Source organism: Chenopodium quinoa, unplaced genomic scaffold (assembly GCF_001683475.1).
Source record: "Chenopodium quinoa cultivar QQ74 unplaced genomic scaffold, ASM168347v1, whole genome shotgun sequence".
Taxonomy (NCBI): Eukaryota; Viridiplantae; Streptophyta; class Magnoliopsida; order Caryophyllales; family Amaranthaceae; genus Chenopodium; species Chenopodium quinoa.
The window spans coordinates 4,030,516-4,046,220 of NW_018743331.1; the positions used below are offsets into that span (position 1 = coordinate 4,030,516).

At 34.8% G+C, this 15,705-nt stretch overlaps 2 protein-coding genes and 1 non-coding gene across 3 annotated transcripts; 1 reads left to right on the forward strand and 2 right to left on the reverse strand.

Annotated features, from left to right (window-relative positions):
* The first annotated feature begins 214 nt into the window (after positions 1-214).
* On the forward strand, positions 215-287 carry TRNAF-GAA. The gene has a single exon. It is a non-coding gene; the product is annotated as a tRNA-Phe (tRNA).
* A 491-nt stretch (positions 288-778) lies between these two features.
* Positions 779-3,033, reverse strand: LOC110737790 (peptide-N4-(N-acetyl-beta-glucosaminyl)asparagine amidase A-like). The gene has a single exon (XM_021918138.1). It carries the CDS (start codon positions 2,761-2,763, stop codon positions 955-957), a length of 1,809 nt encoding a protein of 602 aa, XP_021773830.1. The 5' UTR covers positions 2,764-3,033; the 3' UTR covers positions 779-954.
* A 982-nt stretch (positions 3,034-4,015) lies between these two features.
* On the reverse strand, positions 4,016-14,032 carry LOC110737791 (rab3 GTPase-activating protein non-catalytic subunit-like). Its single transcript, XM_021918139.1, has 8 exons — positions 13,276-14,032; positions 11,809-11,943; positions 10,831-11,022; positions 9,468-9,529; positions 9,192-9,349; positions 5,252-5,400; positions 5,025-5,162; positions 4,016-4,429 (listed from the first exon to the last, which is right to left on the reverse strand). Exons 1-8 carry the CDS (start codon positions 13,624-13,626, stop codon positions 4,244-4,246), a joined length of 1,371 nt encoding a protein of 456 aa, XP_021773831.1. The 5' UTR covers positions 13,627-14,032; the 3' UTR covers positions 4,016-4,243.
* Positions 14,033-15,705: the final 1,673 nt, after the last annotated feature.

The window sequence follows — 15,705 nt, forward strand, 5'->3', positions numbered from 1 at the left end:
TCCAATTAAGCACACGATCAATTTCCAAAAGCTTAAGCACATGATCATTGCCAAGTAGGAGTACATTTATGGAAATTACCGAATCTTTGTAGGATTATATTAGGTTAAATATTCTAATCTCGAGATTTATCTTTTTGGAAATTTTTGCACTGTCACAAAAATTTTTCCCTTGAAATATTATTAAATAAATAAAAGGCAGTAAAAAGTCAAATATGCGGGGATAGCTCAGTTGGGAGAGCGTCAGACTGAAGATCTGAAGGTCGCGTGTTCGATCTACGCTCACCGCAAATCTTTTGTTTTAAAGAAAATTACTCATTAAACATTTAAATACGACGACTCTTAATTATGAGATGTTACAACAATGTTAAAATTAAATTTTAAAGTATGACGAATCTTAATTATGAGATGTTACAACAATGTGAAAATTAATTCCGTACAAAGAGATTCATCACAACCTGAATCAACACCAAAAAACTGAACACTTAATTCTTTTCCTCTGCTTGCACATTCCTATTGCTGCTGGTTTATCTGCATTATAGTTTGTACTGAACATATACTCTCCATTTCAACTAGGTATTTAAATAATTAAGTGAAAATTCATAATGTGATATTGTGAGGTACCTTCTTTCGTTTTTACTTGCTTGCAACACAGCATTGTAGTGTTAATTTACCTTCACTAATCATTTCTTAAAACTGCATGTCTAAAGGTGTGCGTTTATTCAATTGTGCAAATGTGCAGCCAAATGTTCAACTAAACTTGTGTCAGAGGAAATTGTAATGGATCGAAAGTTAACCTAAAAATTTACAAAGATTAACCAATTTACAAACACATTTATCTCTTACAATCTTCACTTCCTTTCCTCGGAAGCTGTATTTATTATAACATTGGCATCCTTATTTATAGATACCAAGCAAAGAACAAACAAACAAATAAATCGAATGTTGAAACTACTCTTACAGTAGTGTAATACGATGATTAGAGAAACGAGGAATATAACCTCGGGTTTCAACCTTACATTTATCTTTCACTTCGTCGAAGACAATAGTGTAGTTGTAGCTGCTCACATTCCTAAAGTAACAAAATTTACCAGTGTTATCAGTATATTTATAAACCTGATGTGTACGCCCCAATCCACCGGACACCAAATTGTTCTTCACCAACATAGTTCCATCCCCCTTTTGCCAGTTTCGCAGAGTGCTCGAGGAAAGCACACCTTCAGCAGCCAATATCTTATCCTCGTCAAATCCTAAGGTCACATTGCTCAGCAAACTATACGTGTTGTCACCTTGATCAATCTGGTTGGTATACACAAACAACGGAAACTTCTTGTGTGATTCGATGTTATACAGCAGAGAGGCAGACCCAATGTTTGCAGAAACAGTGGTGTTAAAGTCAATAGTCTGATTCACTGTCTGAAAACTTCCATCATTTTTAAGCACATTAGTGTTTAGGAAATCGAATTTTTGAATCGAAACAGTTGTGATATTCCCCTTAGAGGATTCTACCCAACCTTTCGACAATATAGCTCTGCTTGCACCAGCTTTAAACTTGCCATTAAGACCTTTGAAGTGTGATTTCGTCGACAAAGTTAGAGGCTCAGCATTGTTCTCCAATAACTCCCCCTTCACAACCTTCACTTTATTGTCCAACCAAAGATGCAAATTAGCATCAACATACCACACATTTAACGCATTCGTAACACTAAACCCAAGATTATGCAGTTTTCCATCCAACAACTTGCCCAAGAACGGAGTGATTTCAATGTCATATGTAGGAAGATCAAATGATCCAATCGCGCTAATCGGCCTCCAAAGGAGGGGATTAATTCCACCAGTGAAGATCACAGTAAACGGCCAAACAGCACCAATCAATTCACCATCCAAACTCACCAAAACCTCCCTAAAAGCCCCATTTCCGGCCGTATTACTACTCAAATTATTCGCCAACAAATAATCATTCGGCAAATTTGTATACCAAAATTCATCATTCTCATGAAACGAAACATAAACTTCTAACACAGCCCTATAAACATTCCTCGGAATGGACACCTTTTTCGACTCAAAATCAGTGGAATTCTCAATTTCAAACCACAACCCATCATTCAATGGCAAATTCCTCGAAATGGGTACTATCAAATCCGCCCAATTTCCATACAAATCACCCGAATTCCCATGATCATTCACAACAGGGTAATAATGAAAAGTGACATTAACATGATAAACACCAGTATAAGTTTGATCAACCAGATTCCCAATATAAACCGCAAGAGTCTGATTAGATTGCGAAAGCAAAGAAGAATACTTAGAAATATCCTTACGAACCTTCCAGAAAATACCGTCGCGCGTAGGCTCGGCAGTGCAGCTGCGAAGGAGCTCAACCCCAGAAAGCCAAACACCAAAGATGCGGTCAAATTGGCGGCCACGGCAAGCGGCGGAGAACTCGAGGACGACGGCGGAGAAGCGGGTGAAAGGGCAGTGAGAAGGGGGAGAGTAGGGTGCGGTGATAGGGGGGCGAGAGTAGGTGTTGGCGAAGTCGTGCGAGAGGAGGAGGTGGGAACACGGGGTGGTCGTGCGGGAGAGTGGTGGTGGTGGTGTGGGTTTGGTGACTTCGAAGAAGATGGTGGGGTGAGGGAGTAGTGGTGCGATGGTGGAGAGGGTGGTGGTGGTGGTGGCGAAGGGCGGAAGACGGTGGGGTGGGATGGCCGAGGAGGAGTGGAGGAGAGAGAGTGAAGTGAGGATAGAGAAAATAATGATTGGATGCATTTTTTTATTTTTATGTTTTTTTGTTTGAGGTCAACTTGGAGAATTATATTGAATGTTTGTTTTTATTATGATAGAAGTTTATAATTAGAAAAGATAATAAATTGAATTTTATCCAAATCATATTAATTTATATAAAAAGATCATGATGTTGATAGAAATTGAATATTGGTTGAAAAGTTAACATAAATGAATGAGTATGATAGATTGAAAAATATTTTAGGTATGGTCATAAAAAAATATTGTAAATACTTATTATAAGAGATATGATTGTGTGATAATTTAGAAAATTAGAAGTATTATAGATTCATAGTTCACATATTCTATGGACTTAAAAAGTCTTGGAGTGATATCGAAAACTTGAAATTGAATTCTTTCTATATGAAGTATATGACCACCAATTAGCAAAAATTGATTTGTTTTAGGTACTCACTTTACAAGCATAGTTTGGTAAATTTATCATTCTCCAAATCTCCAAGTAGCATTTTATGGTCCTCTCACAATTCCTTTACTCTTACTACTAATCTGCTATTGTTCCATCATTTCCTAATATTGTATTCCAACTATTTTGCCTTAGTTTTTCACATCACACCTAATTTACCCGTGTTGCTTTTTGCCTTTGTTTGAAATCAATGAGCATTTGTTGTGGTATCCCACGTAGGTATAAAGATTCCAAACACAATAGTAACCTAATAAGGTGTATGATACTATGATATCTTACTCTATTTCTCAATATATGTATCATTACTACTCCGTAGTTATTACTATAATCCCTCTGTCCTCATCTATTTGCATTAATGGGTAGATTTTTGAATTCGAATTTTTGGTTGAAACAAGTTGATAAGAGAGAAAAATGGCAGGCTTAAATGTAGTGCCTGGTAGAGTAAAATTGTGGATTAATACAAGTAAAATATTTTTTCATTTATAAGCTTGCTCCGTTTTTATACAATGTATCATACTATCATCTTCTATTTTGTATCACAATAATTATCTAAGTAGGATTACATAATATAAAATGGAGGAAATACTAAATTTGACAATGTTTTATTACTTAATATATAATGATAAATATACTTGTTTTTTACGTTTTTGAATTAATCAAAATGTATATTTTTATTACTATGCACTTAATGTCTGTAATCCAGGACATAGCCCAAACTGATGCCTGCAGTGATGCAGTATTGATGAACTCCGTCTCTCTTATTCAGGATATTATCAGAACAATCAAATTATTCATCCTTTTTAAGTGCAACAATTAAGCAAAAGAACAACTATGTCTAATTTGAGTTGCTAAAAAATGAATAATTTACAACTTTGTCATCATCCCCGGAGAATTCATGCCAGGAAAGTGCTCAACATACTTCGATGGATCTGACTTGCGTCAAGCACAAGTATACATTGTTAGTTTGTTACTATTATAAATACATGTGAATTTTTACAGCTTATAAAATACTACGTACAAAAGAATGTAAATTAAATCAAATTAGTGAAGTGATCTGTTTAAAACCGACAATTGACCGGAGTCTCCATTTAACAAAAAGACCTCTAAAGGCATGTATGATGAAGAGGATGTCATCGACGAGCTGAATCTGTACGTAGGCTGCAGAATCTTACTTCCTTTGGCGCATTGAATTGTTAGGAGGCGTGGGCCTGTTCTCATCTGCCACACCTGTATCAGTGAATAAGTTATGTTCAGACGTCATTGAGAACATATCACAGATATCCATTAGTTTATGAGTTCTAACATTTCCTATTCTGATTTCTGAATATAGAATTCAATTAACAGATCTAAAGCAAGCTCCCACACCAAAACACATCTTGCCAAAACTTCCCTCCCTTGAACCACGACAATGGCTTCCTACAAATGTCATAGCAAAGTCAAGTATCGGACTAGTGGGATCTCATTAGTGTTGCAGATAAAATAGCAAACAAGACTCCAAAAAGTATGCTTCCAAGTGTAGAAAATAAACAAAAGCCCAATTGTCTTATCTATGAAGTATGAACCAGACCACAGGGCAGGTACAAGGCCTAAAATTATTAGTTGAGCCAAATTTTTGCCAACTCAAAACACACAAGTGAAACAGAACAGAATTAGATAAAATGAGGGAAAAAGGGACACAATTTGTATTGATGGATCAAAATGATCAAGGACCAGATACAATCTGCCCAATTTCGAGAGGTGGGGGTGCTCCTAGGAGAAATTTTAACTTATTAAATGGTCTCCTCTACAAGATAACAAACGTAATTACTGATTTTGCCAGTACCTCGATGATTCCTTTTTTCGGAGCATAAATAGCAAGACACAAGCAATAATCGCTCTTCTTGTACTCGTGATAAGAAGTTGATGCAGAATCTTTGTTGACCAGCATCTCCATGAAAAGACAGTTGGCATCACGATATCCCTGGTATTGAAGATAAATAACATGAATTTACATTTGGTTCTATTAAAGGACCAATTCAATTGAAGTGTGCCATGGAGCACAGAACTCACCTTCCACAACCGGACAACGACAAGAGCTTGTGTGTCTAAGAGCAATATACGACCAAGTGAGTCTGTGATAGTAGCCAATGTACCACTAGGTGACAAGGTCAGCTTCTCTCCTTTTCTTGGTGGATCTTTCAAACAAGTCAGAGAAGCAGCTGTCACACCACCAAGGCAATGATTCAGCTCAAGATAAATCAATAGCAACTTGCCCTCATTTTGTTTTGTACATATTAGTAAAATAAAAAGAAAAAAACAAGTCAAAGTTGGTATATGATTAGTGGAAAAGGCAGAGTAATGCGTTCATATAGGAGCTGTGGAACTGTGGGAGTATTATTTTACCACTAGAATGTGCATCACGAACTTTGTAAATAAGTGGCTAGCTTAGGGGGATGTGTGGGTGTGAGTCTTGTCAAGGGTCGGTTGTTGGTTTTTGTGCTTCATTGTTACCCTCTTTTTGCATAATTGTTCATGAGTTGTTAAGGTTTTATGTGGAATGTTGGATGTGAAGGCTTTGATGAGGCTTTTGGTTATTGTGGTTAGTTTTATATATTGTCCTAGCTAAAGTGTGCTTTCTTTAAGTTGGTGTTTGATCTTTCTCAAGATTATATGGTACATTCAGGCTAGAATTATTGCATTATGATGTGGATAGCCTCACTTTCTTCGCTTATACATGTGCATTAGAGTAACCTTTTTCTGCTTAATTTTTTAAGTGGAGTTTGGTAGATTAATTGAGTGTGCTGTGGTTGATTGAGTTGCCTTGGTATGGATTGAATTGATTTTATTAGGCTTGATTTGGTTGATTGTTTGACTTGATGATAATTATGATGATGTTGATGAGATGTATGGATGAATTTTTCTCCCTTTAAATCCCAAACCCAAAATTCCAAATATGCTTACTTTAAATCCAAATTTTTGTGTTAAATTTATTTTTTTTTTCTCCTCTCTTTGAGGGGGAAAAAAAAAAAAAAAAAAAAAAAAAAAAAAAAAAAAAAAGAAGAGAAAAGAATAGAAAAAAATGACAAAATCTCAAGTCTAAAAAAGATTTCTCCCTTTTAGTGTAGTTTTTGCAAATATTGTTCCTTATTTTTGTAGTTTCCCTATGATGAAATTGGTGAATGCATGGTTAGATTCAATTTTATTCCTTAATTTGAGAGAGTTTGAGCATAAATTGGATGTCTTTGGTTGAGCTTTGAACCTGGCTAATTTCGGCTAGTAAAGAAAATATTTTTAGAAAATGCAAAATATCGGTTTAGGGGAATTGAAGTAAGATGGTATCGCTTTCCCAAGTGATTTTAAACCCGAATAAGTGAAAATTGAACCTTGGTGAGAAATTTTGAGCCATTTAACGGTTAAGACCTCCATCATTTGGCATTTGTTCTTTTCATGTGTGGTTTATTATTCCTCATCGAGGCCATTTAGATCAAGAACTTGCATTGTGACTCTTGTAATCGTGACTCAAAATGTTTTTAAAAGATAATTGAGGTAAATTATCATTTTATCTTCATAGGATTTAGCTTTCTTTAATGTGTATAATTGTTAGTTTTATTTCGTTGTTTTGTTAGACATATGCCCTCTTTGCTACCCCCATATGCAACCTATTCCTGCCTTTATAGCCACATTACAAACCAAAGCCTTTATATGTATCTATTTTGACCATTATTGGCTAGTGGAACATGTTTCCCACTAAATGGAAGTAGTATTTGCAAATATCTCACAAAAAAAAAAAAAAAAAAAATGAAGAAAAGTAAAAAGATAAAAGAAAAAAAATGAAAGAAAAGAAAAGAGGAATGCGTGTTGAAGAATGGAATGAAGAAATGAAGAATGAAACATTATATTATTCACTCCACTAGAGTAGGTTTTGACCACCATTTCCCAAATTTAATCTTACTTTACCTTAAACCTCATCACAGCCCTAAAAGCTGCCCTCAAGATTTGAAAATGGTAATCGAGTCTTTGTTGGTGGAGAGAGTCACTTTTCAAGCATATATGGAAGGGATGGTTTACGATGATGCGATTGTGCTCTTCTTCCCTTAATTTCGTCTCTTTAACTTTTCTAGCTCCTATTTGGATGCTTGAGATGCCACATAATAGGGCCAATTTGAATTTGGGGAAGGACGTGGTATTAATGTTTGCGCCAACCGGATTTAGCATTACTCTAATGGGTTTTTGAGGGTAATCTGTTCTATGTTCCTTCTTTGACATCCGGTTTACGCTCTACTTTCTTGTTGTGGGAAAATGTTTGAATATTTGCAAGCATGATCTTATAAGCTTCCCCCTGTTCCTTATAATACAATTGCTAGGGGACAAGTAATTAGCTAGCTTAAGGGAGTTTGATAAATGGACTTATAATCTACTCTCTATGTAGTGTTTTAGTTCACTTTTGTAGTTTTTCTCCGTAATTTAACTATTTTCAACTAAATCAACAATAATTAGAGAGTTATGGGAGCTTTAGCTTCCTTCTTATAAATACTAGTACTTCCTCAAATCTTTTAATATTGCACCATAGGGGCTTCGCACAATTTTTTTGGTAGTGTGAAAAAGGAAGAGAGAAAGGTAAAAATACAAAAGTGCCTATGTGATAGTAAGCATAACTAAAGAAACAAGTATTAAAAAGTAAGGGTATATTGGGTATTTGCAGTGTGAACAAAGATATATATTTTCCTAAAATGGATATGGTGCAATATTTGTGAAACTTCTTTTAAAGGCAAGTGATGCAATATTGAAACAACAGAGGAGTATATTATTTCATCTACTTATCTATTTCACCTTTGTTTCTTTTCCTTTTATTTAAAACCCTTTTTCTCTTCTGGTTATCAATAAAGTTCCAATGGCCTTTTAATGTGCTTACAACATCTGAATATAAGGCCATATATTCTCAATCTTTCATAATTAAATAAATAAAAGGTTACTTAAAGCTCCTTCATAATAGTTGGACCGGTGTCATACTTTCCTCATCACTCAATCTATAAAAAAAGTAATTCTGGTCATCCTAAATTACAAATTTACAATACGTCAAAAGACTCGAAACAATCAGTCGACATACTTTTTTTATCTCCTGGTTATCGAATTAAGTTCTAGTTCACCTTCCTTCTTGTTCCCTTCTTTAAAGCCCATTTCATTTGGTCATCGGATAAATTTCTAGTAGCCTTTTAAAGTTACCCACCCTGTCTGAAAGTAATGCCGCATAGCTCAACCCCTCAGCATATTCTTTGTGGCACAACTTAACTAAAATCCATTCATAATTGTTGGGCCACTCTAATAATTTCCCCATAACTCAATCATAGTAAGATGACAACTTTGTCTGGTCATTTGAAAATGGAATATGCACCTATTAAATATAAAAAGATTCATAACATGAACAAATATATCACTGGAATACTGGTTACCATTATAGTCAGCCATCAAGCCTCGACCTTGTCTATTATTACTTTCAGAATTACAATTATCCCCACACTCCCAAGTCCTTAACACAAAATTGGCTCCTCTTGGTTCATAGTCTTACTCCATAGTATCACTTAACTTTTACTCAATCTATCAGAGTTTCCCAAAAAGTTATTATACTTCTAAAAGGCCTTTTAATAGCAGAGATAAAACCATAATTTGGTGAGATTTTTTATGCTGAGAGAAGCAATAATTGAGTGGATCATTTCACCTCAGGGTAATTACCTGTGAGGATGATTCATATAGATATGAACTCCACTGGAAAAGGAATATTCAGAGAAAGACAAAACGTTATGCCCTTTGACAGTATTAGCAATAAAGCATCTGATAATGTCTTTCAACAGTCCTAAAATTATTCATTTCATTACTGTGACCAATGGCCAAGGTGAAAGGTGCCAGCATAATCACTAAGAGTACTCAATTCAAGCCTCACTTCTAATTAAGCATTCTTCTACCATTTGCATGATTTTCTAAATTTTGCATAAAAAGAAACAGGATGTCTTACCTCGGGCAAAAGACTGGGGCTTTGGTTCAGCTTTTTTTGGTGTTGCTCTGTCACTTCTCCATATCAATTTAGAGAATGAAGCTATTGTTGAAAATGTTGCAGGAACAACTTTTGATAAGATAGCGCCAACAAGAGACCTATTCTTGTCTTCCGAAAGCCTGTATTAAATTGAAAGCCTCATTCAAGCATGATTCTATAGATAATTATGAGACAGCAGTAGTTTGATAATCAAAGCTGAATAAACAAGCAGCTGAATAAACAAACACATAAGTATACCTGTATGCTGAAATGACAGCATCATTGCCGATTGTGACTGCACGATAATAGCGATGGCTTGACTGCTCAAACATAAAAGTAGCTGAATTCAAGTACCAGAATAACTTCAGATAGCTTCCATAGGACATGGATATACAATGAGCAACAATGAAAATTTGTCTCTCTTATTTGTAAAGGGAACTTGAAGTGAGAGAACAATTTTCAAAACAATTAACAGCCCTTGTAATGGAACTTTAAGATAAAGCCACTGCAAACACACAGCATGGAGTCAGAGACAGCTATGAACACACCTCACAAGTCACAACTGATCCAAATACCTCCAGACAATTTTCACAATTACAGTGCGACCACAGCGTCAGTTGTACCTTCCACTCACCCCAGCCAGATTGCTTCCATCAAGTCGAAACTTCCAACACTTTTAAAACTAATACTCATCACCTCCCTTCGTAATATATACATTTCTACATAAGGTTTTTAGCGTCATTTACAAAATCACCACACCCCTAGAATTGAATCTCCAAACACATTAACACAAAAATCAACTTAACCTAGAGAGAAAGGAGCAGATGGTATTTTTTACTCCTCACCCCCCCCCCCCCAAAACAACCCACAAAATAATGGAGAGGTATAACAATGTTAAATTGACAGAGTAGAGAATTTTGGTGGCCACCAGAGTCGCCCAATATTCTCAAGTCACTCATGAGTCCCTACTTCCTACATAAACCCCTCCCCTCCCGACAAAAATAAAAAATAATTAAAAAAAAAAAAAAAAAAAAAAACCACTCTTCAATGTGCAAATTGGAATTGTAGGATGTGTTACTGTCTTCACCTCTAATTTACAGCCTGATTAATACAAATTAAGTAGAAATCTATATTCACATACCTGTATAAGTACCAGAACATACTTCTTTCCGGGGAACAAAGAGTCCAGAGGTATAAAAGGATTAGGAACAGCACCAGAACTGTGTTTGGTAAGGTGTGTGATGCATTGTTATCTAAGGTTTAAACACTAGCTCTTCATCTTATACTACAGGAGCGCTAAATACTAATAAGTTGCACCTATTGTAATTCTGATGAAGACAGATATCCACAGAGGTCCTTTTTGACCACTTAACATGCAAAAAAATGTATTTTCCACCACAAAGAGGTAGAAGACCACTATTTACAGCTACAGAATAAGGTTATCTTTGGAAGATCAGGATATAAGAAAATTTAGAGTGTACTTCAACACTTATGGCAACCATATGTTGAAGTAGTTTGGCAGGAGAATAATGTAAAGCTGCAGAAGGCTAAAAAATATACAACAGTTCTGAATCCATTCAGCAAACATCTTAATCAAATGGAAAAATACTAGAGTAAATACCTCAAGTTCCATTAATGGAGGTGGCATAACACCTGTAATTGCTGCATCAGCACAAGCTCCATATTTGTTAACGCTCCACAGCTGGTAAGGAACTCTCTCAAAAGAATTTTCAAAATCATCCAAGTCCCTCTTCTTCCTCTTCTGATCCCAAAAGTTTGTTTGTGTATCTCGAAACCATCGCCGCAGCATATCCTGCACCACAAAATGAGGGTGAGATCAACTGAAAGTCTGAGAGTCATATAAGGTCAACTGAAGTTGTACCCAAAATAAAATAAATGGAAAAAATAAAAGGATCAACTGGAAATCATAAAAGTCAAAAACTTGAGAAATCAGAACTGTATCATTGTACGAAATAAGATATAATGGAGATTCAACCACTTTATTAGAAATAAGATGGATTCTATATCTCCTTTTCAACATTCTATCTACGTGAGGACATGCCCCAGCAACAAAACAAGCAAAAGCGAGAGAGGAAAAGTGATGACAGGACCCCCTAATATCCACTTATCCAGGACAACTCAATTTTTTAAGAGTTCTATAACAAAACTAGTCAGAAAATAGTATTAGCTTTATAAACCCTTATTAGTTTAGAGAGAGAGAGAGAGAGAGAGAGAGTGTGTGTGTGTGTGTTGGGGGGGGGGGGGGTATTGCAGTCTTGACATCCAAAGTGATACCACTGATTCTGGTTTTCAAGTAGCCAGTTCCTTTTTTTCTTTCATAGGTAGCTGGTTGCAATCTATTTCATGTTATGATGTTTTCACCTGTCTAGAAGGAAAGAAAAGCTCCTAGTTAGATAAGAAAATTAGTGTATACCAACGGAGTGACAGAAATAGACAACTCTTTCAATGGAAACATGAAGAGAAGTCGAGGAAAAAAGGCAAACAAAAAAAGGACAGTTCTTCAGAAATCTCCAGTATAGAACTTGGACAATAGAAAAACCTACTATAGCTTTGGTATTATTACAGAGAGACCAATCACCTGTAAATCAGATCCATCAAAGCGTGCAATCACTCCATCCATAACAATGCAAACCTCCTCATTTGATATATCTTGTGAAATATCTCTCTTTGTCCCACGAACTCGAAGCTTCAAGATCCGTGTAGGATATATTATCTGCATAGAAGTTTGAGCAGATTATGTCTAAGTTAAACAAAAATAAGTTCTTAAAATCCATCATAAACCTTCACACTAAGGCAGGCACAAAAATGGAATGGATCAACATATGAGCAACGTGGAAATAAGTTGTGAATAATTTCATGATTTCAGATTTAAACCAATGCAATGGTATAAAATCTTGCTTTCCATTTGAGCAAGCTTTGTTATACAGCCTGCATGATTACTAATTATAGCTACAAACAGAGCAGGATAAACATTTCAATTACAAAGGTTGCCCATGAGATACTACCTAAAGTGCAATTGAATCTTATTGAAAACAACTAAGAATGAAATGAGTTTGTAGCAAAGATCCAAGCATGCCCATAACGCCCTTCAAGGGCTTCAACCAGTTAAAGCATTGTAAACAAATTTTCTAACTTGTGCATGATCTGAAAGAAGTATGCACAATTTCAAAGCAATAGTTCATGGTTGAGCCAATTCTCCCCCATACTCCCATAGTTCTCTAATATAGCTTATTAAGGGTTCTCATGAACGAATTCAATAAATACGAGTATAATAACTACTTGTTGAAGGGCATTAAGAGAAATAAAAATCTAAGCTCAACAGACTAGGTAAGTGATTATTGCATGACCGAGAACCAATTCAAACAGCCCACTGTTAACCTTTTTCCAGCTCCATTCTAGTTCAATCAAACCACTTGCAACCCTCGCCTACAAGTGACCATTAAACTTATACTCCAACAGCAAGAAAACTGAATCCTCATTCCAGGAAAGAAGGTTCAATCCACCACAACCACACCCTAATGAATTAGAAAAGACCCAAAGAAGGAGCAACTAATCCTACCAGCCTACACCCAACAATAATTTCTTAACTTTTTAATATTTTTCCCACTTTTACTTTAAACTCAGAGCTTACTACATCATTGCTACTGCAGATTTCATATTAATTCTTACTTCAAAGGCCTACATTCATTCAAGCCAACCATTATGCATAGAACAATCAAGGCTTAACTCAAATCAACCAACTCCTAATGTGGCAAAAATGCTACATTGGCCATAGAATCTACCATTTCAGGACATCAATATAGAATTTCCTATCTTTCATCCAAAAAACATAAAATTAAAAAAATAATCAATAGCATTGATTCATTGTATCCCTAAATCAAGGACACAATTACAGCTCCATAACCCGTGATCGAATCTCGTCTACATCACTACCCCTCTTAGCTCCCTACACACCCGAAAACATCCCCAACTCCCACCCCAACAAATTAAAATCCCATTTCCAAAATCAAATATGAAAATTAAGTTAAGAAGATAAAAAATTCACCTGTTTATGGATCAAACCACCATCCAAAGAATAAATCAACAAATACCCAGAAGAAATCCCAACAGCAAGAACACGAATATCATCAAAAACAAGCCATTCAATGGCAGTAATATACTCCCCACCAATTGGGGAAAGCTCAGGGTGGATCTTAACCTTCATATTATCAAACGGGTCATCGGACCACCCGAATATAAGTATCAAAGACTTGTTTGAAAGAGCAAGAGAATGAGTGTCGAGTGCAGATAGAATGAAGGGGTTTTCGACTAGCCATGATTCTTTGCCTGCGCCCAATTCACTGAGTTCATCGCAGGCTATGCAACCTAATGGGGTTGTGTGGTTTCGTTTCGCCATGTGAGGGAGTCGATCATGGAGGAGAGAGAAAATGGATATTGAATGAGAATGAATTAATGGGTTGATGCCCAAATTCAGGAACAAGGAAGAGATGATACAAGGAAGACCAAATTGTTAAGGAATCAAATGAGATTGTGAGAGGGAAGGAAGAAGGCGAAGAACCAAAGAAGGCACAATGTTGGTATAACACATCTTCCAAGGTAAAAAAAAAAAAAAAAAAATTCTTCAACGATACAGTATATTCGTAAATAAATTAATAATTTTTTAATTAATGTCAGCTTTATAGTTGATGGTGGTTGGATAAACTAATAATTATTGTTTATCACTAAGAAAAAAAGTGAGTAATCTATTATCTATCACTCACCCTAGTGGCTCAGAACTAATCTCGAACTGGGTGGAACACCTAAGAAAAAAAAAAAAAAAAAACTCATCCTAGTGGCTCTCTGAACACCAAAAGTAAAAAGTGGGACAAGGTCTCAAAGTACCAAGTTCATGCCAATAATTACTAGTACTACTTTTTGAAGAATTTAATATGAGTAATGTTGAGTTATTTTCAGATTTTAATTTAGGGTAAAAAGTCCCAATTTTGCAAACCCTAAATTATGAAATCGGAGTACATGATTGGGCATTGATTTAGCTATTAAATCATATTGAAATTGAATGCTTTAAAGCAAATTACAACAAGTTTTAATAATGAACTTATATTGCCGAATATTTTATGTAGTAGCTACCTACTTTGAATATATTATGAAAAAATTTCAAGCATTGGTTAATGGGAAATTTAACTGAGGGTTTCTAATTAAATTAGAGCATGTTTAGAAGACTTTTAAAGTGTTTTCAAGTTAGTTTATATTGCTAGAAATTGTGAGAGAATATGTATTAATGTGTATTGGTAATTACTGGTTGTAGGAGAGTACGAGCGAAGTGACTTATTGCAATAATGACGATATTACTATCATATTCGAGGTACGTACACGTATAGGGAATATTTAATCATGTTAGGAATTACTCCCTCGTTTTAAAATACTTGCTCCACTTTTCTTTTCCAACCGTTTTTAAATACTTGCTCCATTTTCTCATTTGAAAAGCTTTTGCAATATTTAATTCATTTCTCTCACCCAGTGGATCCAACATAAATCATATTTTATTAATTTCATATTCTCTCTTCTCTAATTCTCTCAACTACTTTTGTTTTTTACAATTTTTTATTCTTCCTCATACCCCACTACCTCCATATTTTATTACTTTCTTCAATTTCTCCAATCCTCATAATATCCAAAACACAGACCAATTCTCTCAAAAGTTCAAATTTAGTCAAAATACCATTTTCAATGGTCACTTAGGTCGAAGAGCACTGGTTTGGAATAAAGAATAAAAAGAAGAAACCAATATTTTTTATAGAATATCATTCATCAACTTCACCAGCATTGCGTTTGTAATTCACCAAGTTTGTTTTCCTCTTGTCTTGAATAATTTAATTATAGCAACATCTAACATTTTAATTATTGATTTTCACTAGCATAGCATATTTTGAAGGAAAATTGGCTTAAAATAATACCAACTATCAACGGTAAAATAATACAAACTTACTATTTACTATAAGTGGTATCACCTTTTGTACTATATGTGCAAAATAGTACGTCGGTTACCAAAAAAGTATCGCAAGGAATATTCCGTCTATATTTACTATTAAATTATTTTGTTATTAATTTTCTATTTTCTTTTCAAAATACATATTATGTTAACAATTTTTTTTACAGTCCAATCCAAATTAATAACACCCCACCCCTTTGTTAGTTTTTTTTTTTTTTTTTTTTTTGAATTGTCAATTTTTATTTAAGTTTTTTTTTTTCAAAATACATGTAGTAATTTTTACTACTACAGAATAGTAAATAGGGTATTTAAATGCATTATTATTTTGATATGTTTAGTTTCAAAATTTTTATAAAAAATCCAAAAAATTTCCCCCATTATTTTGGTTAGTGAATGTGGGGAAATTTTGGATTTTTGAAACAAATTATGTCAACATAATAATGCATTTAAATTCCATATATATTATTGTATTATAGTAGAAATTAC